This window comes from Egretta garzetta, unplaced genomic scaffold (genome assembly GCF_000687185.1).
Source record: "Egretta garzetta isolate BGI_Z169 unplaced genomic scaffold, ASM68718v1 scaffold129, whole genome shotgun sequence".
Lineage (NCBI taxonomy): Eukaryota > Metazoa > Chordata > Aves > Pelecaniformes > Ardeidae > Egretta > Egretta garzetta.
The window spans coordinates 325125-349675 of record NW_009260836.1 but is presented as its reverse complement, the minus strand read 5'-3'; the positions used below and the strand labels follow the sequence as shown (position 1 = coordinate 349675).

The 24551-nt window shown below is 40.8% G+C and overlaps 1 protein-coding gene across 1 annotated transcript in view; it reads left to right on the top strand.

Moving 5' to 3' along the window:
• Positions 1-19503: 19503 nt before the first annotated feature.
• The window catches only part of LMO7 (LIM domain 7), a 42957-nt gene continuing 37909 nt past the window's right edge, over positions 19504-24551 (top strand). Inside the window, 7 exon segments of the mRNA XM_035902403.1 lie at positions 19504-19733; positions 20198-20491; positions 20843-21133; positions 21394-21594; positions 22064-22493; positions 22496-22785; positions 24270-24299. Of these exon segments, the coding sequence (XP_035758296.1) occupies positions 19519-19733; positions 20198-20491; positions 20843-21133; positions 21394-21594; positions 22064-22493; positions 22496-22785; positions 24270-24299 (1751 nt within the window). The 5' untranslated portion in view covers positions 19504-19518.

The following is a 24551-nucleotide window of genomic DNA, read 5'->3' as shown; positions in this document are numbered from 1 at the left end:
TTGATGGGATAGGATTTTAAATCTAGGATGCCAGGGACTGATGGCACCAAACATGGTACCTAAGCAAGCGTTCCCAAGCATTGCTTGCTTGGGTATGGCATGAGGGACAAGTGTGCAGTAGCTGCTCTCAGCTGTGCATGGGGCTGCGTACACAGGACACCTCCAGCTCCTCACCTGGGCTTTCCAGCACCATTTTGGGAGACTGCGGTGGTTCAGACCCTCAAATTAAACTAAGGCAGGTACTCCATGCTCCGTTAGGTGTCTGCCAAAGTTGCTTGATCAACTTTCTTCCTTTATTGGAGCGCGTGAGTCTTATCAGAAAAGGTGGACTGAAGGGCTGGGGCTTCTTGGTTTTCTCAGAAAATGTCTTTACAGGATGGGGCATTACAGTGGAAGGACAGAGAGGGGGGAGAAGCTGGGCAAGGTGAAAACCAAGAAGAATCTGACTCCAAAGAGGATTCAAAATCCATTCTCAAACTGGAGCTTAATCTGAGCAGTTGTGAAATCTTCCCTGAACTCAAATTTGAACTGAAATAGAGCTGAAGTGATAAGACTTCTTAATCTTAAGAATGAACTTAATACACGAAATAAGTTTTCTTCTTGGCACTTTTTTTAGCCTTTACTATATATCCTTTCCCAAAGGATGAATTTTACATTGAAAAAGTGCAATGGCTTGAAAAACTGTCTAAATAGAAATACAAACTGAACATAACAATCTAGAGGAGAACAAAAGGCAAAGGCTTGGTTCCCTCAAGCAGCTCAAATATGAGCACGTAAGTGAAAATGCTTGTGTAGAAGTAGGTAAAAAAAAATAGTGAATGCTTCTTCCCAGGTAGTGTAGTCTATGAAGAAGAAAGGAGTCCGCTGGTTTGGGTAGTATGCAGCATCCCTCTGTTTTAGTCAATCTGCACTGGGTCTGCACAGTAAGGTTGGGTTGGCTTAACACCTAGGCCTTGGGAACAGCCGCCTCTTCTGCTAATACTGCAAGCACCGGCCCAGAGCTGCGTCCTACCACGGCACATCTGGGGTGTGCGTTGAGGGCACCGTGACTGTGTCCTGCTGGAGTAACATCACATCACAGCTTTCTCCTTTGCCCATCTTTCCACAAATAGGTTTAGTATTTCTGTACCATGCCGCTTGGTATAGCCATCTCACCTGAGCTTTGCATAACTTACTGTGTTCCTCCCACAGAACTTGTTAGAGAACACTGTAGCGAGGGCAAAAGAAATTGCAGCAAAATTTCATCCGAAGCTAATGTGAAAGGATCAAGCTCCCTGTTTCTTTTATTAACTATGACAGAGAAATGGATCTCAGCTGGTCACTAGCATTAGAGAAGCATTGCAAGTTATTGTCAGCATCATTGAAATGCATTTTCTGACTTTCAAGTACTACATTTCATATTGCAAAATGGTTTACATTTGCACACCTACAGATTTTGGGCTGGTTTTTTTTTCAGGTTTAAGAGAAGCCTGAATTCAAAGTTTCTGTATTGGCTTAATTCTGGTTCAGAGGAGGTGGGGAAGCAGCAAACACTGGAAATTTCTTCTTGTCTCCTCTTGCCCAGGAGCGTGTTTATGTGGTTTCCATCACGTAAAAATGGTGTATTGCTGTCTGATCAGTTAGAGGAGAGAAAGAAGCTCCCTTTTATCTCCCGAGGAAGGAATTTTTTTGATGGACATGTACCAAAGGCACGCATAGCTTAGTTACAGAAGGACCTTTTGTTTGCAGAATTTTTGTCGGGAAAGCAAATATGTTCAGGCTCCTAGAAACTGTTTGGTCAAGCTTAATTGCATGTAGGTTTTGGCATACAGCATTTAATGGAACATATTCCTGTTATTTGTGCATCTGTAGTTGCAGGAGAGACTGGGGTCCTTACAAGCTGAAATAAGGCGCAATGAAAACAGCAGAAGAAAACCACTAAAGACTGTGTTTTCTACTTTCACCCATGAGAGAGTACTTCAGCTAATTACTTCAGGTTACTTCAGCTCTTGGAACTGTGACTTCTTTGTTAATGCTGTATGTTTAATTATGAAGACTCCCTTCAGTTTCAAAACAAGTGTATTAAGATTAATCTTTTCCTGTAAAATACTCTAGAATCTGCTTTTACCATAAATGAAGAGGGGGTAGCATCTTCTCAGTTTCTAGTTCCTTGGCCGTAGTTGATCTGTGTGCTGCCGCTGCCGTCATTCGGAATAGCCTTCTGATAGCTCTCCAGCTAATTTGGGACACCCGGTGAAGATGCTTTCTTGCTGTTTTCATTCTCTATTGCTCAGACATCTCTGCCAGGCAACTCACAAAACAAACAGCAACACGAGGTCAGCCTCAAAGAGCGCAGGCTTTGAAGTAGAGGACAGGTGATGGTTATAAAAGGTTAGTCTTTAATGGTATTACAAAAGGTAGCTGTAGAGGTTCCCATGCATTTGCTTATTAAAGTGTGTAATCCTTACATACAAAAAATAATTAGTGGGTAGTTATTAGGAAAAAAAATTACCTTGTACTTTCCTTGGCGGTGGAGGATATAGCAGAAATTAGTTTATAGCCAGGATTTGAAAGTGTGTGGCTCTTTTTTTAAGTGATGGTCAACACAGTAAGATACAGGGACATAGACGAGTGTAAGGCAAACTGGGTATAGATGGTCAATTTAAAAGCCTTGTAGAAGAGAGAGGGCAGAAAAAGGAGTTGGTTCATTAAACAAAGCAAGTTGCAGTCCATTCTAATCTTTGTTCCTGCAATAAAATTAGTAATTATTTATGAGAGTAAATACTGTGATATTGTGTTAATTGGATAATTATATATTGTAATTTTTCAAAGAGAATTGCTTTTTGGTTTGACTAAGGGTCTCTTACCATTGGTGGTACTCCCTGGCCAGTCTTCAGATTGTGGAAGGGCTTTGGCAAGTCTCAGTTGTACCTGAAACACAGGATCCTCTATTCAAGCCAAAATCAGCAAAAATCGAAACCTTTATGAAGAAAACAGGATTTCAACAATAGTTTTTATTTCTGTAAGTTGCTCTGCAATCATGAAGCATGCTAGTGAACATATTTTTGAAGGGAATTGGTATGACACTCAAAATGAGTGTATCTGAGATTTTACACAGTGTAAATCAGCACAGAATGAATTTAAATGTGCATTTATGTATTTTAAAAGGTCTGTTTAGTTCACATCCAATCTGCTGATTTCTATGCTATCAGCACTCATCAATGTTAAAATTTCAAGGTCAGCACTTAAAAAGAGAAGTGATTTGGGAGTGCTTTTGACAGGGGTTTGTTTTTTCTCTTTGCAAAGTATGATACCTCTGTGCTTTTAATTTATTATTCTTTTCCTGGTGGCATTCCTTTTTGAAGCATTGCCTGTTTTTTGTTGGCAACTTCATTATACAAAAAAAATTCAGATATATTCACCTGTGTACCTATTCTGTGTCTGTTAGGGTTTTTCTTTCAGCAGCTTAAGTAATAATAATGTTACTTTTAATAATAGTTCAAATGATTATGTACTTGACATTCTGTCTAGAGTTCATGCAACAGTTCTGGATTTCTTTCCCCAGAAAAAGCTTCCACAGATTCGTTCCTATCTGAAAAAAATTTGGGGGGGCATACTTTTACATGTACTCAATGTGCTGTTTTCTAAGCAAAGAGCTTTAAATGTGGTGTGGCAGAAGACTGCGTTCATCATCTTTCTCTTTGAGCAGTAAATATCTGACTACTGCAATGGTTCTGAATCAGTGTCTTCCAATAAATTAGCATCAAACAGATGGCTGATTTGTTATATCATGAGCTGGGTTTGATAGTACTGATTTATGTTATTAAAGATGAGGCTTGCATAACTTACACTGCAGTATAAGCTATTTTTGAGTATCTTCGAAAACTTGTACGTTGTACTACTCTGCCATAAATATATTTCCTTGCTGATGAAGACTGTTGCATGTCTTTGTACCTTTGCTTGCTAAAAACCTATCATCTACAACAGTGACTTTTATTAAATTTATTTTTAAAGTGTATACCCTAGCAGGTTGATTGGGCCACTAACTGCATCTACACTGAAATGTTAAGAGCACTCCAGCTATTTTTTTTCATGGCCTTCTCCACCTATCTAATGCTAGGCAGCAAGAAAGTGAATGTATCTTGCAAAAAACTTCCAGTGTTGTGAGGGTAATGTGGTCAACAGTTTGCCATCTGGCCAACCAAACACAATGATAATGCTCAAGGTTATCTCTCATGTATGCTATGTGTGGGTCAAAGAGTGAAGGTTCTTTGTTCTTCAATCCTATTCTTTTCTCTTGTACTTTATGGTGGTTGCTGCCTTGTCAAAGAGCAGCTGAGTTTTGCTGCAGTTTGACAACCTATTCCTAAACCATCAGCAGAGACTGATTTATCCTGTCCTCGTTGGAGGATGCTACTGGTTATTCCTCTGTCGCACTGAGTTAATCTCTTTTTGTAGTTCTGTTAGCCTGGACGTGAAAAGGAGAAGGGAAAACCTTGGAAGTTACTGTGAGTCTCGTTGTTGCAATATGCACGTTGGTGATGAGACCTCTAGGATGGCTTCCCATGTGATTCTTCCCCAGTTGTAATTTCTTTCAGGTAGGCTATGCTAGAATTAAGTGTAATCAAGAGCGGAAGCATCTGATTAGTTTTAGCAAAGTGCCTTTGCATTTCTCATCCTGTCTAGATTATCAGTCTTAATTGGGGGATGATAAGGTCCTGGCTTTTCACTGAATTGTAAAACAGTGAATGTAGTGACAGCACTGGTTTTGCTGGGATTTCTGAATCAAATAGGGCTAAAAACTTGAGATCAAAAGGGCTGCTTCCATAGACACTTCCAAGGTAGCAGGTCTGGATTTAGCACTTGCTAGCGCAACATGTGCATATTGTCCCTTATGAAAGCTGAGCCTTGTAGCAAACTGCTACCATGGACATACTTTGCAGTTTAACCATTAATTCAATTTAATTTTTTCAATTATTAAATGCAATAATTATTGCCATTCACAAGGTTTTCAAGAGACCCATAGCCTTCAGAAGCTGTGGATTCCTAGATGAGAATCTCAAGGTTTGTGTTAACCTTATCTGGGTCAAAAAGACTGCTTGGTCTTTGTGTAGAAATGATGAGAATTGTTGGGAAAGGCTTTGTAGAATAGCCTCTTCCAAATCCCAAGGGCTACTTTTGTGTTATCCTGGCTCTGCGGCTTGACCGACTTCTGGGAAGGATGGCTTACAACCACAGCATGTGTTTTAAGGAGCCTATTTCTCCAGTGCTTCATCTGGCTAGGCAGTTGGTGAAATTCTGCAGATGGCTAACTGTAGTTTCCAAGAGTTGGTGCATATAGTATCTTCTTTCTTGTGAGAAGGAAGATTCCTAATTTAGCATTTACTCATGCACTCATTAAAGATTTTGGGAATATTGCCATGGCCGCACTTGGAGCAGAATCGGATCATTTTGTTCCACTCCCTCCCTACCACCAGACTTAGTTGTAATAGCTTGTTGGAGCATTTTGGTGGTGTCTTAATTGGTGTATTAAGCTTTTTTTTTCCCCTCAGTCATCAGTTCTGTGGTACAAATTACATACTTCATGAGGACCAGTGAAAGAGAGGTGTGAGATCATCTATAGTTCCCTGGCTGGGATTGTTTTCCCCTATCATTAATTTTGTTCAAGTTTTTATTCTCAGACTCCTCTAACTTTACAACAGAAACTCTCAAGTGACTAATAGCACATTTGGTTTCAGTAGGTTGGGATGCTCAGAATTAATGTAAATTCTTCAACTTCAGAGGTTTACGGTCAGACTAGTTAAACTTTTTTTTTTTTTTAACCTCCCTCCCCCTTTTTGCCTCCCACACAGACTTTCTAACATTCTGGCAAAGCAAGTATTTGGACTTTTACCCATTCTCTCACTTCACAGTTACGAAGCATTCATTTTTCCAACATTAAAAACCTGGCCAGAAAACCTGGCCCAAAAACCTTAATGTTTTGAGCAAATGTTTAAAAATACCCTCTGACTTGGCTGCTCTAAGTAGCCTTAAAGCACTTTTGCCCACTGGGGTGGACAAATTCTTTCCCCCCCCAAAAAAGCTAATACTTATCCAGTAATATTCATAGCAACAAATTTAATTTAGTCATTTCAAATGTTACAGAAAAATCTGAACTGAATAAGAACAATTGCATCTTTAAGTAGCTCCTTTATGTATGGATGTTGCAGGAGCTGAGGCCGGGAGCTGAGAATTGTAGCAAGTATGGAAAATAATATCTGCTTACCTTAGATCTTGTCTGTTCTCCAAAACAAAAGGGCACATTTTTGCCAAGAGTAGTACACTTTGTGAATTTTACTTGATTTTTTTTTTTTTTAATCTTGTTTTTGTTTTAAATTTTGTTGCTGTTTCACGCCATGTCTTCTGGGAGAGCTGGTTCAAGGGAATACATTCCCTTTTAGCATTCTTTTCTGATAAGGGTGAATAGATTAACATTTGACTCTGCGTTAACTGGAATGCTCTTTCCTGGCTCTAAATATGTCTTCACAAATGAAGGCAGATCAAGAAAACATAGGAAGTCGTGAAGTTCAGTTGTACCTGTGTACCTCACTTCTTTGGGGCATATATGCATCAACCTAAGTTAACAGAGAGCTGACTTCAATAGCGAGAAGTCAGGTGCAGTCTGTGTTTCGTATTTTTGTGCTCTGTGTGATGAGCGATGAGGTTGTGCTTTGTGTTGCTAGGGTAACCTAAAGAAACATAGAGAAAATACAGCAACATTTCAAAAAGGAAGCGTTATAATTTCTTCAGTGCTGCTTATTTGCTCGTGAGATATTTTGCCAAAACATCGCTGAGAAAACCCAGTAGTCCTTTAAAGTTTTTATTCCAAATGTAAACTGGATTATGTGGCCATGGAGTAGTGATTTATTTCTACATAAGAACAAATTCCAACATCATTTTAACTTGTTTCCAAAATCTTTATCATGGAATAAGCTGCTCTTACCTTGTACCTCCATTTTGTCATCTTCACTCTGTCCATCTCTATAAATAAATCTAAAGTCTTTCCAAAATCCTAGCTCTAAGACACTTTCCCTAAAGCTGTGCTTTTAGAAATCTCCCTTTAAACTGCTAAAACATTTTTTCTTTAGCAATATGACAAAATGTTGAGAATAAAAAAGAGGGGCTGGGGTAGACACTACGCCAGTTCTCTGTCCTCCTGTAGAATAGTTTGGCCAGCATTACACTGGAATTGCTTTAGGGGGAAAAAAAAGGAGCCATGAGAAACCTGTGCAAGTGACTCTGAAGTGCTGCATATCCTGTGTTCCCCCAAAATGCAGGGGCTCTGTCTCCTCTCAGGAGGATCACAGAATCACAGAATGGCCAGGGTTGGAAGGGACCTCGGGAGATCATCTAGTCCAGCCCTCCTGCAGGGCCACCTACAGCAGGTTGCAGAGGACATCATCCAGATGGGGTTTGAGTATCTCCAGAGAAGGAGACTCCACAACCCCCCTGGGCAGCCTGTTCCAGTGCTGATGTCGTATGGATATTTCCATACCTGGCATGAGGTGAGATTAACGGTTGGACTTGATGACCTTAAAGGTCTTTTCCAACCTAAACTATTCTATGATTCTATGATTATGGGTCTTGGCTCCCCTGCAGAGATGGTGACTGGAGTGGACTGAAGCCTGGATTATTTCCCACTCACCGGCCATGGATAGGGCAGCTGTAGTTTCTGCTGTTAACACCTCTGCACTGAATCATTTTCTGTGTATGCGTTAGAACAACAGCAACCGAGCAGATACCGATTTGGACTGGTGAAACTCAATGTTAGCACAGGTATGAGCGTAGCAGTACCCAGATTAAGTTACTGGCAGCAGTCTTTTTTTTTTTTTATCAGCGGATATGTTTGTTGCCAAATATCTGGTATAAATTATGCAGTATGGAAATGAGGTTTTTTGTATCTTTTTTGCAAACCATGAGAAATTAAATAAACCTCCTGAAGTCATCATTGAGTGTTATAAACTGTAGTAAACTGTTTTGCTTATACACAAGGCACTTGTATGTTGCCACCTGTTTGCTTGACACAAAAATAACAAAGGATTACACTTACCAAATCTTTCTCTGGGCATGGACCAAGGGAGGAGATAGAATGCAGGAGGTTTTTGGTTTGAGTCGTGTCCCCCCCCCGCTTCCTGCCTGATTATATAGGCTATAAAAATATCTCTGTCTCTCTGAGCAAGCAAAGTTGTATAACCTGCCAAATCCTAGCTCTTCCCAAGGGACCACCTCTGAATGTTTTATCCAAATTGGATGATTGTATTAATCCTGGGGGGTCGAGGGTAAGAGAGTGTGTGCAGGCAGTTGCTATGGTGTAGTTGGTAGATGGAAAATTCTTTACCCTAACTTACCTTGCGGTAATTTCTTTATCCGTACCCTGAGTTGTTGCAGAGGTGTCTGAGCGATCCTTTAGAGGGAGTTAATGACTCAGTACTGAGGGCTATTCTACAAAATTACCTCTGGTATCTGCATGTGGGGAGAAGGGATGTTGAAATGCTTCGGTTAGGTGTAAGAGTGGGAGTAAAAAGGACAACAATTTTGGAAAAATTTAATTTAATAATGGTAAAGAGGCATCGGGTAATAGAAGAGTGAGTTTTGGTATTGTCTTGAAGAAATGCTAACTGAGTTGCCATGGTTGCTGCAGCTTAGCTAAAGCAAATAATATACTTTATACAGAATATTTTTTTGTAAAATGCAGTTGAACTATTTCTGTGGTAGTTAACAGCTGCACCTTTGTGTGTTTTGTATATATTTCTAAAAACTTACAACATTGCACTTAATTGCCTATTTTGATACTTATTTTTCAGGGGGGGGGGGGGGCGGGGAATGAAAGGAAAGGATCTTCAAAACTGAATGCAAGAGAAGTTAACGTAGATGATGATCCTGGTGATCAACAGGATGAGCTCAAGTCTTTTGGTTTTTGGAAGGAGGGATTGTAAAATCTCATTTGTAGAAGGTACAAGGAAGAAAAAAGGTCAAAGTGGTAACATGTATAGTAAAACCTCATGCCAGGGCCAACTGAATTATGTACAGGGTTAAAAAAAAAAAGGCGGGGGGGGGGGAGGGGGGGGGGCAACAGGGAGGTAAAAGAAGGGGAGATGGAGTGAGCCAGCAAAGTGGTATGTTCCAATTTCTGAAGACCAATGCTTTGGAAGTCTTAAAAATCTATAGGGTGTGTAAATAGTGATATGATAGCTAGCCAGCTTTCTGAATTGCTGTATTTAAGTGTTGTTTTATTTTCTTGAAAAACAATTAATTTCACTTCTGAAATTCAAACATCCTCTTGAATGTGAACAAACTGTTTGACTTCCTTTGAGAACTCCTGACTCCAAGCTCACGGAGTGTTAACTCTGCAGCTTCTAATTCCTTGCGCAGAGAGTCTACCATTCATCATAAAAGTCAATGGATGTTCTCATGCTTCTTGGCCAAAGTATATGGCATGTGTCTGTTAGCTTTCAGAAATAAAATAACCGCTATTTATTTTTGCATAGGTACCAGTCTAGACCTGGAATTTAAAGTATCCAATACAGACTGGGAAAAAATTCTAGATTTGCCCTGGAAAAAACAAACAAGACAATAGAAGAAATACCAAGTTTAGTTACCTGTAGTTAGTGAAGCTGATGACTTTTAGGGGTTGTTAGGAATGGAGTAAGAAGGGACCAGTCAACAAAGCTACACTAGTTATTATAAATACTTTCATTTTCTTTACTATAGCTTAAAATTTGAGTAGGAGACAGTAGCATCCTATCAGTCTCTTCTTTCTGTGCAGATTGCTGCTGCAGCGATGCTCCGTCCCTCTTCCCCTGTCCACCCCTGAGCTGAGAACCAAGGAGCACTCAAGTTATCAGCCAAGCTCCTCCACACAGGCTGCTTCTTCTGGGGCTGGTTTTGGGGGTTGATGGGGGTTTTAATTTTTATTTTTCATTTGACAGTTATGCCTCCTGCCCTATGCTATCCTGAATATTAGTTTTCTCTTTGGGAGAACCTGTAGATTAGACTGAGATCTGAGGAAGCTGGCAGAGATGGACCACCCAGGGAGGGGTCGGAAAAGAGCACGAGGAAATGGATAATATGAGTGTCCGGTGACTTGCCAGGGCTGATGCACGTTTCTAAAGTGCCTGTTTTTGTTTTGATAAGGGGTTTAAGAATAGCGTGGAAGCATAATGGGTGAGATCAGCAAGGAAGCGCCACGCTCAAGAGGCAGTATGAAAGGACGGGCTCTGAGGCGATGGACAGGGACGCGTTCCCACGGAGGGTGTTGGCCGGCTGCATTCCCTCTCCGCCTTTCCCCTCTTGGGCATCTCTTCTCCACCCCTAAGCCCCTTCATTAGTAGGCGAGGCCGTGGGGTGGGGACAGGCTGCTTGGTCATTGGGGCCCACAAAGCTCCTTGCTGCCAGCCGGTGGTTTTGCAGGAGCACAGAGAAACACTTTCTGCCATCATTTTATACCTGACTCTGTGTGCTGCTACAGTGTAAGTGGCATTGGGACCAGTGGATGCGTTGCTATGGAAAATACATGTGCTTTTTTATATTCAAATAGAAAGGTGCATTTCCAAAAGCTGTTCTCAGACACTGTGGCCATAACCTGACTGGTTTATTTCCAGCAATCTTGGCAGTGAACTGTGGCTCTCGGGGTTGAATATCAGTTTGCTAAGAATCCAAGTGGTGGAGGAATGTCCTCATGTTTCTGTACCCATGCGGCAGCCCCATCTTCCACTGGAGCCTTTCTATTCTCAGCAGCATGTGGGAATTCAGTGAGATCCGATAACAGCAATATTAATAGCAATTGAGTAGGTGGCCAGAGAGGTTGAAATTTAGCACAAGCCCGTTGCTTGTTGGACAGCCGGCGCTCGTCTCCTGCGCAGCATACCTCGGCGGGGGTGGAGAATCCTTCAAACCCTCCGACGTCCTCCTCAGAAGCGTAAGTGAAGCTGGTCAGTGTCGGGATAGAGCTCCTGGAGCTTGGCGAGGAGCTCGGGAGCGGGCTTGCTCTGCAGCCTGCTGACCCGCTCTGGCTCCCGAGCTGGGGCATGGCTTTTCCAAGTCCTTCAAAGGGTATCTGGGAGGTAGAACTGCTGCCATGGTAGATGGAAGCTCAGAAGGAGCGCACTGATGCTTCTTATTAAACAGAAATCCATTCAAGTCCTGCGTTCGTGAGCTCTATAGTACAGAGGAGGGGATGGAAAACAGATAGCTTTGGCAGCTGTTGGGGTTTCTGGAGTATTCGTCACCAAGGGAAGGGTTTGGCACTGGGCAGGGTGCATTTGTCACTGGCACATTCCTTTCTATCAGTGGAAGTGTCTCCATCCCTTTTTTCTCCCCATAAATGGGTTCACATTTTTCTTATCTCTTTGGGCATGACCATGTGGCCTCTCCTAGGTAAATAACCCTCATTTAGGGGAGGAGGATACTCTGATCTTGCCTTTTTTTTTAAATTTTTTTTAAATCTTAGATATCTATATTTTAAATATGTTTCTGTATGAAAAACAGAGCCTCAGAAAGCCACACTTTCTGAATGTGATGCGGTAAAATCATATTCCAGAATTTTGCTCAGACTTCTGGTATCTTGGATTTCATCTTGAGCTCCACATTGATGTTCTCCCTGGAAAATTGTAACAGTGAAGTGTCAAAGTAGATTTGACATTGAGTTGCTAGTTGCTGGAATTTATTGAATGTTAGGATGTGGGGGAACCAAACGGAATAATGTAGTAGGAAGAAAAAATCCAAGCTATTGAGTTTATTTGTTAAAAGTTTTGAAATAACTAAAACCTAAATGTAGCTACTTAAAATGCACTGCTTTTTTGTAAGGAGGCAGTGGAGAGGTATATGCGTAAGTGTCAGCATTGCCAATGGATATATTCTGTAATTGGTTATAGACTAGTTCATGATTTCTTAAAGTATTGTGGTCGGCTAGCTACTGTAATGTATATAAATGTCTTGTATGGTTTTTTTTTTGGTTGGTTGGTTTTTTGGTTTTTAATTTTTAAAGTACCTCAGAGCGCACTAAAATAATACTAGCAAGCTTTCCTCACTCCTTGGAGCTAGGTGTCAGTAGGCGAAGGGGAAGCACAGAGTGCCTTTGGATGGGGTTCCGTCGTGCGGGGACTCTCACGGTACTGGCGTGTGGAGCAGGGTCCTCCGCCACCAAGCCCCCTGCCCGCTCCTCTGCGGCAATGCGTTGCCTCTGCCGCGGTGCTGACGCGGTCGCTTGTACGAGCGTGCTATTAAAAACAGATGAGCAAGTTAATTTGAGGGTTGAGAATGTACATTAGGAAAAACCCAAACAAAGAAATGGGCACAGCCCTCTGGTCTTGATGCGCAATGTGGAACCGCGGCATGATTCAGAGGCGCGTTGGCATAACCACCGGGGCAGCAAACAGGAGCGGCTGGAAGGGAAAGGGAGACCAGGAAATCCTTAAGCTAGAGTCTGCGGCCAAAGCCTTTGTATTATCAGGCTAGGGCCTTGGTGACTAATTTTGCTATTTAACCTTGAGCAAACAGCGGAACTGAGAATAAATTCCTTCAGCTGTGGCTCAGCCTGCTGACCTGCCGTGTCACTTTGCTTTATTCTTGTAGAGTGGTCCTCATTAGAGAAACATCCGTCGGTCCGTGCTCTCTGGGCGTAAGTGACATTTGTGAATATGCGTTGTGTTCAAACGTAACGGAGGTATTTGGTCTCTGAGTGTATCACCTGCTAACAAGTGAGAGCTATTTCTGTTCCATTGGTATTTTCTCTGTTTGCTAAAGGATTGACGTAGATGAGATGATTTACACAGAAGGTATTATTTCTCTATGGGTGGCTATTTTACATTTTTTTGCATCAGTGTTCAACTTGCAATTGTGCAGTTGTGCTTCATAATTATTATGATAACTCCCACATATTGTTATCTCGTGGCCTTTAGACTTTCATGCTGTGTTTGACACATATTTTCCAGGATGGCTAATCTTGAAGTTGTTCATAAACTTTTATTGAAACCACTGCCAACAGTTAAGGTTCACACTTTGTGAATCAAAGTCATACTTTTAAAATTTTGACAACTTTGAGTTGGGGTTTGACATTGGGGTTAGATTAGGTAATGCAGAGGAGCAGCGGTGCTTTTATTTTAAACTTCAGAACAAATATTAAAATGATGAGACACTGGCAAGAGCAGATGAAGTATTTGGAATAAAATTGTTTCTGCAAGATCTTAACTGCTCTCCTTAGCAGCTTCCTTTGCTAAAGACAACTGAACTAAGCAAAGTTGCATTGTTAGTGAAAGGAGATGCAAAAACCTCTGCAAAGACAGAGAAGGTAATGTCTGAAATGACACGAAGTGGTTTGATAAGCATTGCATTTGGACAGGAACCCGCTTCTTTTAGCAGATTGTTTTTAAGATGCAGCCTTGGCTGTGCCCTCCTGAGCAAAGCAGCAGCCTGCTTGTAACTTTCAACATAATGGCATTCGTTTATACCAGCCAGAAATCAGGTTGCACAGAGGAATATTCTCATAAGGAATATAGTCTGCACCAACTGGGCTCCATGACAATTTTGGGTGATAACATCAAAAACCAGACTTCTTTCACAGCTACCCAATGTAGGACTGGTGTTTATTTGCGTTGATGAAGATACTTCAGCAAGTGGGATACCCTTCAAGTTCCTAGAATAGCTTTTATAGGACAAACATCTCTACAAGCAGTGCTGTATGTGCACTTCAAAGCTATACACAATTTCAAAATAAGTTTCTAATTGTCCAGGTGTGTTTAAAAAGCTTAAAGGCCTCATTGCTGAAGTTCTTGCACCCCATCTTCTAACTGACCTCTTCAAACACAGTGTGAGAAACTGAGGTTTTCAGCCCCATGTGTTCAGAGCCAGGCTTGAGAAGGGGGAGTGGAAGTGGGAGCAGGAGCTTGCTGTTGGGTGGCAAGAGGTTGTCAGAGAAGGCATGTTCGTGCCTCCTCCCACAGCAGCAAAGAGCTCGCTATGCTTGAAGTTGGTGCCGCTGTCTTGTCCCCTGACATGGACTGTAGTTTTTCAGAGCTTTATACGAGTTGAATTCTTTGTGTGGTACTGCATAGTATTCACATTTTGATAACACTTTATGAAGGAGAACTTCTATTTAATATAATGATTTCATTTTGTTTTCATTTACCTCAATTGAGTTAAAAATCTTACTTTTTTTTTTTTTATTTTGATGTTCACGGGAGCATCCTCATTCCTCTTAAAAGCTTTTTGGTTCGTATCACGCTTCTATCGAATAGATATTTGCCCAGCTATTTTAAATGCAGTGTACTGGAGGGTAACTGGGCAAGGCTTGTGTGCATAAGCTCATTGTGCATTGTGAGCTTGGCCAGGCTATACACATAAAAGGCTCTTACTTCACTTGGAGAATGGTAGCAAGTGGATCCAAACTGCATCTTCCCCAAGTTGCGTGCCTCGGAGGAGAAGCAGCTGTGAAGTTTGTAGGTGACAAATGACTTTTAAGGCCTTGCAGTAAGATAAAAGCATTGCTTCTTTATTCAGGACTTTCTTTTGGCAAAAAAATTATATACCTATTGTTTTACACAGATTTTAGGACAATGCACTAACCAACCGTAATCCTCCTCCTTTTCCTTGGGTAAGCACCACTGAAAAATTATTATGTGCCTATATAAATGAGGAACCGGCTGCTCTAGATTAGCTGGGGTTTTCTTGTTTTGTTTTTAATTCCTCTCGGACTGCATCTATCATGACAAGTTGCTTAAAAGGTTTCGAGACCAAGAGGCATAGTTCAGAGAAGGAGAGCAGTAATGCAAGTGAAGAAACTTAGCTCACAAGGAGTAGACAACCTGTCCATTTGTTTCTGTTAGCTGAGAAAACCTGTGAATGGACTACTGTCTCTCATTCGAGTGTTTAAAATATCTCCCTGCCTGGACCTTGGGTCTCAACTACGCTCCTTGGTTTACCTGAATGTCCTAAGTGTTGCAGTGTTTATAGCCCAAGTATGCAGGCCTAGTGTATTAATGGTTATTCTAGTATAGAAAATATATTCAAATATAAAGACAGCTGAATGTTGCTCCTGTTGCAAACAGTTGACCTAAATGATCCCTGAGAACTCATGGAGAGCAGAAGTGGACACCGTTATGTTCAATCAGTGGCTTTGCTTATACATGAAGGCTGGCAGCCACTTGGATACAGACTCTGCCCTTGGCCAAGGGCAGAGTTTTTCACTGCTTGCTAGGCTGCTAAAGCTTGGAAGCAAACTTGAAGGCAACCTTAGCAAGGGCATGCATGGCCTCTGCTTTTATAATGCAAATAATGGGAGAAATTCTTGCCCTAACTAAAGGCAATCAAAGACCTTGAAGCTAAAGAGTGTAAACCTTTAAAATGTTCTCTGTCAGATGTGGGAAGTGTCATGACGCCACCACAAGAATAATTTTCCATCCTTTTGGGAAACCAATCTGTCTCTGGTCAGCATGTTAGGTCACAGCCATGGTGTGTCCTGCAGCATGGACGCCAGAAACTAAATCCCATGTACTGGAGAAAAAGAAGAAGAAAAAATTCTCCTGTATCATGCCCAGTGAAAAAAGAACAACAACATTTCAGAGGTGGTTTAAAAAAAAAAAAAAATTAAAAAAAAAAAAGGTGGTGTTATTATTTCACATTAAAGGAGAAGGATTCCTTGTTATCCATGAGAAAGAGGTTGCTGGCTAGAACGCCAGTCGCAGTTTTGGCATGTGATACTAAGGAGGAAGCTGCAGGTGGGGGTTGCGTAGGTCGGATCCATCTCAGGACTTTGTGTTCCCAGCAGCCTGATTTCTTATGGTGTTGGGGATGGGCAAGGCAATTATGGCCACACCGAGTGGGAGCGGGTGCTGCCAAACTAGGAGGAAAGAGAAGGAGGGACGGTCTGTGTTCCTGCTGGTTGTCACGTTGCACCAACTATCGTATTTCCGTGAAGAGTGCCGTCAATGCTGACCAGGCCCCGTCACCATTTTGCTACCTCGTAACTGTCCCCTGAACGGTTTATTTTACTTTTCCCTGCAACCTTTGACTACTAGCTTGTTCCTAGACAGCCAGAAACAGGGTAAGTGCCCTGGTACGTCGCTGGTCTGACCTGTTCCAGGGTTCTGCTGCCATATGTTAACTCATGGCTTTTTTTGTTTGAACCCCCTCACCATGCTGTATGTGAAGGTGCTGCCGAGCCACCCCAAACCAACAGTGTGGGGGGCAGTCGAAAAATCGTTTTGGTGTATTAAGGCCATTTGCCCTTCCATAGCTGCTGGCAGGGCGGGCGGCAGCAGTGTAGCTGCTGTCTGCAGTACGACCCTGAATATTTAAGTACACCTAAGAACTGAGTGAGTCCTCCATGTTTGGGAGGCTCCTACCAGAAAAGTTTCTTCTTGCTCGTAAAATGAGTGGGAAGAGAAGAGGGCCACTGTGAGTGTGTGTTAGTGCACTTCTAAGGTGTGCCACAAATGAGCTATGTATATTAAAAAAGTTAACTAATGTTAGTGATTGCATGTTTATTTAATTTTATTTTTGAGAAACATGTATCTTCCATAAAAGCAAACCAAACCCCTCATTCCAGCCCTACAACATCTCTCTCCAAATATCCCAGTTTCAGTTGCTCATTTTTGTCTGAAAAATTCTATTAGGCTGAAGTATTCTCTGTGTCTGAGGCAAATATTCTGGAAAATGTAATACGATCAGGAAAAAAAAAAAGTAACAATTGAATCTGCTTTCATATGTAACTGAAGATCTTCCTGGCTGATAAAGACTGTATTTCCCAAAGTCATTAGCTTGTTTTCCACTTTTATTTTGTTGGTAAAAAAAAACCCTTAGCTAATCAAAACAGCCTAGAGCCTTTTTGAGTTCTTCTCAAATCAGAAACTATAATAGATCGGCTAGTTTCTTGTTTTATACGCAGTGATTGAAATAGTATGGAGTTATGACTGTGAATTCAAAGCAAATTGCTTTTTGTTTCATTTGGAACATAGTTGCACATTTTATACTAGCCTCTAATTGGGCTTGAAAAATTTAATTATTATTCAAGATTTAAAAGTTTGCCAGATATTTTAAAAGTTTTTTGTTTTGTTTTTCTCATTCCCTGCCCTGCTTCAGACCGGAGGAGACCAACAGAAGAGTGAAAAATGTAAGACACACTTCAATGCTTTCTGAAACAATTCCACACTGATTCTGATTAAATATTTTTAACGCGTTTCTGTTTATGGTGCTATCATGTTTACCTTATTCTTCAGCTGTTCATTTATCTGGTGCAAATTAGTGCCATCTTATGATGATCTCTGTGCAGCTTACTTTCCCAAATAAATGTAATAATCAGAAACAGTACTTATATCTGCTTGCTTGAGATAGATGAGATGCATCGTAGCACTTTTAAATTGGTTTTGGTGGAGATCCTGGCTAATGCTGTAGACAAGATTTTACGCTTCGCTGTGGAAAACATCACTAAGTGTGCTGAGATGCTTTTACACTGGTACATGGTTTGAGAGGAAAGTAATTAAATTCATATTTTCTTTTTAAATTTGTTTGGTTTTAGGTTTTGATTACACTGTACTGGCTTGGGAGAAAAGCTCAAAGTAACCCTCATTATAATGGTCCATACCTCAATCTTAAGGCATTTGAGAAGTTACTAGGGCAAGCATTGACTAAGGTAAGGAATCCAAAAAGAATAGTAAACATATAGTTTTTTATACATTACAGCATCAACTCTAAACAATCTTTTGGGAGGTTAATTTTATTCTTAGTTTAGAGAACATGGTCATTCGTTTTGTTTGTTTTGCTTGCTATCAAAGTCCATGTGAAAGGAATGATTTTTAGCTTACACTGGTTCTTTTGCTACCTATATAATCACAAAATTCAGAATCCACCTGTTCTTACTGATGTGGTAGATTGTGAAAAGCCTTATCTTGATTCCCTTTGGCTAAGATAAGAGAAATTTAAGACTTTGTATTGAATCTCCTATCCAAGCTTTTGTATATGTCATTTTTAGGGGTTTGCAGTAGTCTTTGGTAAAGTCCATTTGTGTGCTCAAAATGCTTTTTAAACATTTCTTAGCAAAAACTGACGAGTAGCACTGCACCTCATATTATTGCAAAAGACCTTTCAAAACTTATTTCATAGGCACTTGAAGAGTCCAGCCACGTGAACAGAAGTGGCAGGGATAGTGGTTACGGTGATATTTGGTACGTCGACCGGGGAGAGCCCTTTTCGTCTTCTGCTAGCCATAAAAGAGACGATTCTTTTGATAGCTTGGACTCTCTTGGTTCAAGGTCCTCCACAAGCTTTTCATCAGATATAACCTTGAAAGGTGGCAGTGAAGGTATGTTGGTTTTTTTTTTTTTCCTCTTTTAAATCTTTTGTTGGCATGTGTCTTACGAGTGTGATAGAAGACAGTGCATGGACCTAGTACTCCGAGTGCACCATACTTGAGATGCTTTTTCAAGCCAGTTTTACTTGTGCAACTGCTGCAGTTGCATTTTGCTTAAGCAAATATTGACCTTTAACAGTTGGTAGAAACAAAGCAACGCACACATGAATTTTCCTAGGAGGGTTTTCTGTGAGTCTTGCTTTCACAGCCACATTAGGTTGTGAGGATGTGCGGGCTATTTTCCCATAGTTCAAGTAGGGAAATCGCTAGAATTCAGATCCTGAGGTGATCACCTAAAATTAAACAGTTGCAAAAGTCTCTTGCCTTGTTACTAGTGTGGATATGTAAAACCTCCTATGTCTTTACTCCATTTGTGAATATTCAATATTCAGTAGGGTTTTTCTCGCCTAGGTTGAAAACTGAATAGTAGTTGTTACTTTTGATAGTTTGTCATGGAAAGAAAGGTAGCAAGAAGAAAGTTTGTGACACTGGATCCCTGCAGCTCTACTCTAACCTTGTGTTTCTCTCCCCGTTTTAAAGTTCAATACAAACTTGTAATCTAACTTAAAGTTATAAAGATTGTGAGCTTTTTGGATTTTGTTCCATGTGAATAACATAAAATCATTGGGCCAAGGCCACATTTCTGATCTGAGCAAAGCAACATGCAGCCATGCTACATATGCAATTTACCCTGGCCTTCTACTGGGCATTAATCTGGTGAGATGAGCATGTTGCTATACTATTTGCTGGTAACTTGGCTTTGTTAGTAAATTTGAGTTGCAAGTATGTTTTTAATTAAAAACTTCTGTGCTGCTTTGTCTTCATTCTAGAGGTTAGCGCTTTTTTTCCTGCAGAGAGCAGTGATAGTGAAAGAATGGAACAAATGTAGCAGGGGCATGCAAACCAAACTCCGCTTAATGGACCTTACCACAGCTTTGCCACAAACTTCTAAAAATGCCTCTCCTGCTGTCCTGTCAGTAGCTCAGCAAGTTTGCAGCCCCAAATATCTTGAATATGGAGTTAAATCGATTTTTAGAATATTTTGGTGCAACTTCTAGCTAGAAGCTTGTGTCCAGAGAGTAATGTTTGTGCTTTCCTTTTCCTCCCCTTTCTTCTAAGGTTGCGACAGTGACACAGACTCAGAACTGCCTTTCAAAATGCATGACTCCCATAAAGATGACAGGTCTTACCGTAGGATTTCTATGATTGAACCGAAACCTACCACTGACTTCAATCGGTTCTTGCCCAACAAAAACAAGCAGACGGCGTATGTGCCAGCACCCTTAAGGAAGAAGAGGACCGAGAAGAATGAGGACAACAGGAGGAGCTGGGCAAGTCCTGTCTTCACTGAGTCAGATGGAACATTTTCAAGGTACTGGTGTGCGGTCTTAGTTAAGCAGACTTCAGTTTAGTACTTTTAAAATAAATAATTTCTTCATTAGTTAAAGAAAAGCTGCTGTTGCTACAATACAAAGTAAAGTATTTGAGTTTCCATATTTTAAAGGGGGGATGTTTTGGTGTGGTTGCGTGGCTGGTTTTTTGTTTTGATTTTATTTTTTTACTTTTTCCACATAACTAGTTTTCTGGTGTTTGAGTAACATTTTGAGGCTAGTCAGACTCCAGATAGAGGGGATTTAAATGATGTTAAGTGCAAGTTCACGAGAGCTAGACCTACGGTTTTAGTTTTCTCGTTAAAGCCTTCCAAAATATGGTGACAAATTTTGGTTGTCTGGCTTCTTGATGCGTACAGATGAGAATAGCTGGCAGTTCTTGGGTTTCATCATTGCCTTTGTGACTTCACTGTCTTCATTCTGTTCCTGTTTTGGTCAACCTCAGTGGACGTGAAAGGAATCCTGTAGCTTCCTGCCAAAATAGCAGAGCAGAGTGTGGGCTCACAAACCCAGCTTCCCTCCAGATGATCTATGAGAGTGACTCTGATTCAGAAGCTGAAAGAAGGCTGCCTGACGTGGTTATGGATGACTTAGCAAAACGTAGATTTCTAGTCAAAAAGAGCCCTGTAAGCTCTGCCGCACCTGGACATCATTTCGTGTTGCGCAATGACTCTCCTAAATCTTGCTCACAAGAAAGTTATCCAGCTGGTCCACTAGCTGCAATGCTTGAACCACTGAGGTCAGAGATACTAATCCAAGATCCAGTAACAATTGCACTACCCAAATTGCAGTCCATAAATAACTCCATAAAGTTAGTCTTCTAATTGGTGTTTTAACACAGCTGATAATTTGTTATGCCTTTTCTGTCAAACTTCGTATTTTTGTCAGAGGCAATAGGATGCTGATATAACCATGTAACTTTTTTTTTTTTTTTAATATATATTATTATTTCTGGTGCTGCAGTGATGGAATTGAGAACTAATTTGCTTCATTCATGAGGTTGAACTTCTGAGCCAAAAAGCATGTCTTTTTGCATTCTTTATCTGAAGTTGCTCCTAAAATATCTTAACTGATTGGGTATTTTGAACAGTAACCAGAGGAGGCAGAGGCAGTTGGATACTAAAGAGGAAAACAAACCAAGAGTTAACATTCCTTCAGAATTATCTGGGTATTTTGATGAGGATGAGGAAGAAGAAATAGGCATTCCAAACATTGAAAAAGATGATCTCTATTTTCGCAAGCTAAGTTCTTCAGCGGCAAATACAGTGGTTGCTTTTGACAAATTTCTTCCTAAGTTTTGGACTCCAGAAGAAGAGTTGCTGTGGAAAAAAATCAGGAAATCCTCTTTCAAACCCTGGTATAAAGAGATTCAAGGGTTCAGGTGCGTTTTCATGCATGCCCCTGTTTCTCTCCTGTGTGCAAAACTTATAAATAAAGTGTAATTTTATGACTTTATTTTTATTTTTCATTTTTATTGCCAGTGTAGCAGCAAGATATGTTTTCTCTCTTTTCTTTTTTTGAGAAAGTAATTGATATATTTCCATTACACTGTTGCACTGTTGCCACTGTGCATTTTACTCAATGAGTACACTTCGTGTTTTTTCTTCTTTCCCTCTGCTCATTCTTTGTGCTGCCACACAGTAGAAAGAAATCGGATTCTGAGGATGAGGAATTTGCTTACAAACAAAGCTCTGCCATTGTTGCTAATCAACCAAGACCAAATTTTGACTGGAACAGCAGTTGCAGAAGGGATCAGAGCTATAAACCAACTGCTGAATATGTGGGAAGCTCATTGTCACAGATTGCAGAAGGAAAAATCTTGGAGGCTTCTGATCAGCCCAGGTTGATATCACTGCATGAGCTGTACTCTTGCTGCATCAGAAAGAAATGGCTGGATATGCAACAGCTAGATGAAATTAAACCACGTCCTGTGATGTCACGCTTTGTTTGGTTCTTACTATTTTGTTGGGGGGTTGGGGGTTTTGGTTTTTGTTTTTTTAAATGTAGCCTTAAGTTACCAGTCTTCTGAAACATGTAAATGCAAAAATGTAACACGCTGTAGAGGGTTACTGGCTTTGTGTGTGAGCATGTAAGCGTGCTGTTTCTGAGCAGGTTAGTATGCTGTGATACCTTTATGTTGGTTGACGTATTCTGTGCTACGGTTAATAGCGGTGAATGCCAAGCGGAGTAGCTGTCCTGCTTGGGATACCGCAAGTCTAAACCAAATGTATATCACAGTACATTGCGATCTGCTTGTCTCTTGCTAGTTAATGATATTTTTACTTCCCTCCTTTTGTTTTATATGCTTCAGTCAGTTTTCGTTACTTCAGGCCCTGCAAAAATACACTGACTACTTGTCTTCTGAAACGAAGACCAAAATTGATCCTACTTCTGGCCCTAGGCTCGTAAAATGTAGAAAGAATATTTCCTTTGTACCAGGATGCAAGCAAGGAGATGCAGAAAATGGATATCTATATCCTGATTTAGAAAACGATGACTTGTTCGTTCGGAAAACTGGGGCTTTCCATGTGAATCAAGTTGTTCTCCAAGACCCCCGGTATTTAAAAAAATTCTCTGAGCAGGAACCTCCCCTAGAGGGTGAGATAATTCTGCAACCCAGAGAGGGCCAACCTGTGATTCCAGATTTGGAAAAAGATGACATGATTTTCCGTAAAATCCTCTCTCAGAAAAAAGAGGTGCCTTTATCAGGTGCTCCAGACAAGTATCACCCAGCACTCTTTTTTTTTTTGATCCATGGAGTCTTCCAGAGGAGATCCGGTCCAAATTTCTATGTTTACTTGAAAAAAACACAACACCGGAGGAAAGAAAGAGCAACGGCAGAGTGCTGTCGCCATCTTCCCGCCATAAGAAGGACGATATGCTGACCCGCAAGATTGAATCTTGGAAGGCGGGAAGCAACGTCCAGCCAGTAAATTTCATCCCTGGTCCATGCAGTGAAGAAGACTGGAAGAAGTGGGAAGCGATCAGGGAGGCCAGCAAAGTTAGACACAAGAAACGGCAGATGGTGGAGAGGTCAGGTTGTGTCCTGCACGGATTGCGCTTGAGTGCAGTTCAACCCTTTCCATTCAGAAAAGCATCATCTTGTGCTGAACCATTTGTAGAGTGCCAATCTGCTATTTGTTCGTGGCATCCTGGACAAGCTTCTTATTTGCTTTGAATAGAAGCTCATGACTGCAATACCATATTTTCAGCCAAAAAATTACAATGTTTTCTAGTTTTAGGCTGCTATTTTAGAGAAAATATATTATCATTCCTTCAGGCTCCAAGTTCTGCATAAGTCTTCCCATGGTTGAACAAGAATAGTGATTATTCAAAAGACTGTGGAGGCTAGAAATATTTCCCCCCCCCCCCCCCAGTATAATTGGGAAAAACATTTCTGAAACACGTGAATGCTTTAACGATGAATTCTGGAAATGGGCATTCTGATTTTCTTGCTTGCCACCTAAGTTTGAAAATGCTTGTAAACTGTCCTGCCACAGTTTTGAGATGATTAGATGAGGTGAGAAAAAGTATTAGTGTTGGTTTGCCCTCCAAAAGTCATGGTGCATGCAAGGTGTGTATGTCCATGTAGTATTAAATTCCACTGTGACATACTTTATTCTGCCAGTATGTTCCCTCTGCTTTCATACAGTCCTGATTTAATACTTTCTCCTAATCCTTCCCTGGTATACTCAAAGTTTCTGTTCTCTGACTGAATGCTGATTTTTAACTACTTCCTAGCTCTCCTTTGGATTTTGAACTTACTGGGGGAGAGTGGGTTTTCGAATGTTTCCTTAGCTCTGAAAATACGGCATTGCAAGTTGCAGTTCTCCCAGCTCTGCATCATTACCTTGTGACTAAGGCACTTCCATGTTCCAGTTGATACTTTGATGTTGCTGCATTTAATTTTTAAGCTTACTACTACTGTTAACAGAGTGCGAGCTTCACTGAGGAATATTCCTGAAGTGCTTGGAAATACTTCACCTTTTAAGAATTCATTCAATAGAATAAAGTACTCATATTCAAGAATAATAAAAATCCTCTCAAATCACTCTGGATGAATTTGGTTCTCCACTTAATGTGCTAAACTTCGTATCAGAAGTGGTTGAAGAAGTAACAAGAAAGCAGCCTCTGTAATCTAGGCTTCTTGTTGGGACTCAAGTTGGCATTAATTTTCGTTTCTTGAAATGAGTATCTTTTAAGCAACATGCTGTTCAGCAGCACTGGAATAAGCGATGTAGAATTAATACAGGGCTCTATTTGTGCAGTACTGCTAAACCAGAAGCGTTGGAAACTTGCAGGCAGCCTTGTTCTGTCAGTTTTCTGTCTGACTCTCACGTCATGCAAGTCCTGATGTGTTTTTTCGTCTAGTGTCAGATCTCTGATATGCTATTCCATGCTGGCTGGTCCTCAAGCTTTCAGATTCCCCTTCACTTAGTGAGAGTGCTGGTGGTGTTAATGTTGTTATGAATATCAAGACACTGAATCTTTTCTTTTTTTGGTTTCTGATTTCTCAGACTGTTTCAAAAGCTTTCAGATGAGCAAGGGTAAGTTTTATAGAAGTTTTATAAAAGCTTGAAAGTTCATAATGCTATTTTTGCCTCTTTAAATTTTCGTGCATGCACAGTAGCTAGAAACTCATGCTGAAAACAACTTGTGCATGCTGCTTTGTTGTTCTGTGCTTGGGCAATTTATGTAACAAATGTAAGAGACAAAAAGCTATGCATCTGGCAAAAGTTCTCACTGGCGTCTAGGGTATCTGAGTTACAGTTATCAGGCGCTTTGAAAATCAGCTCTAA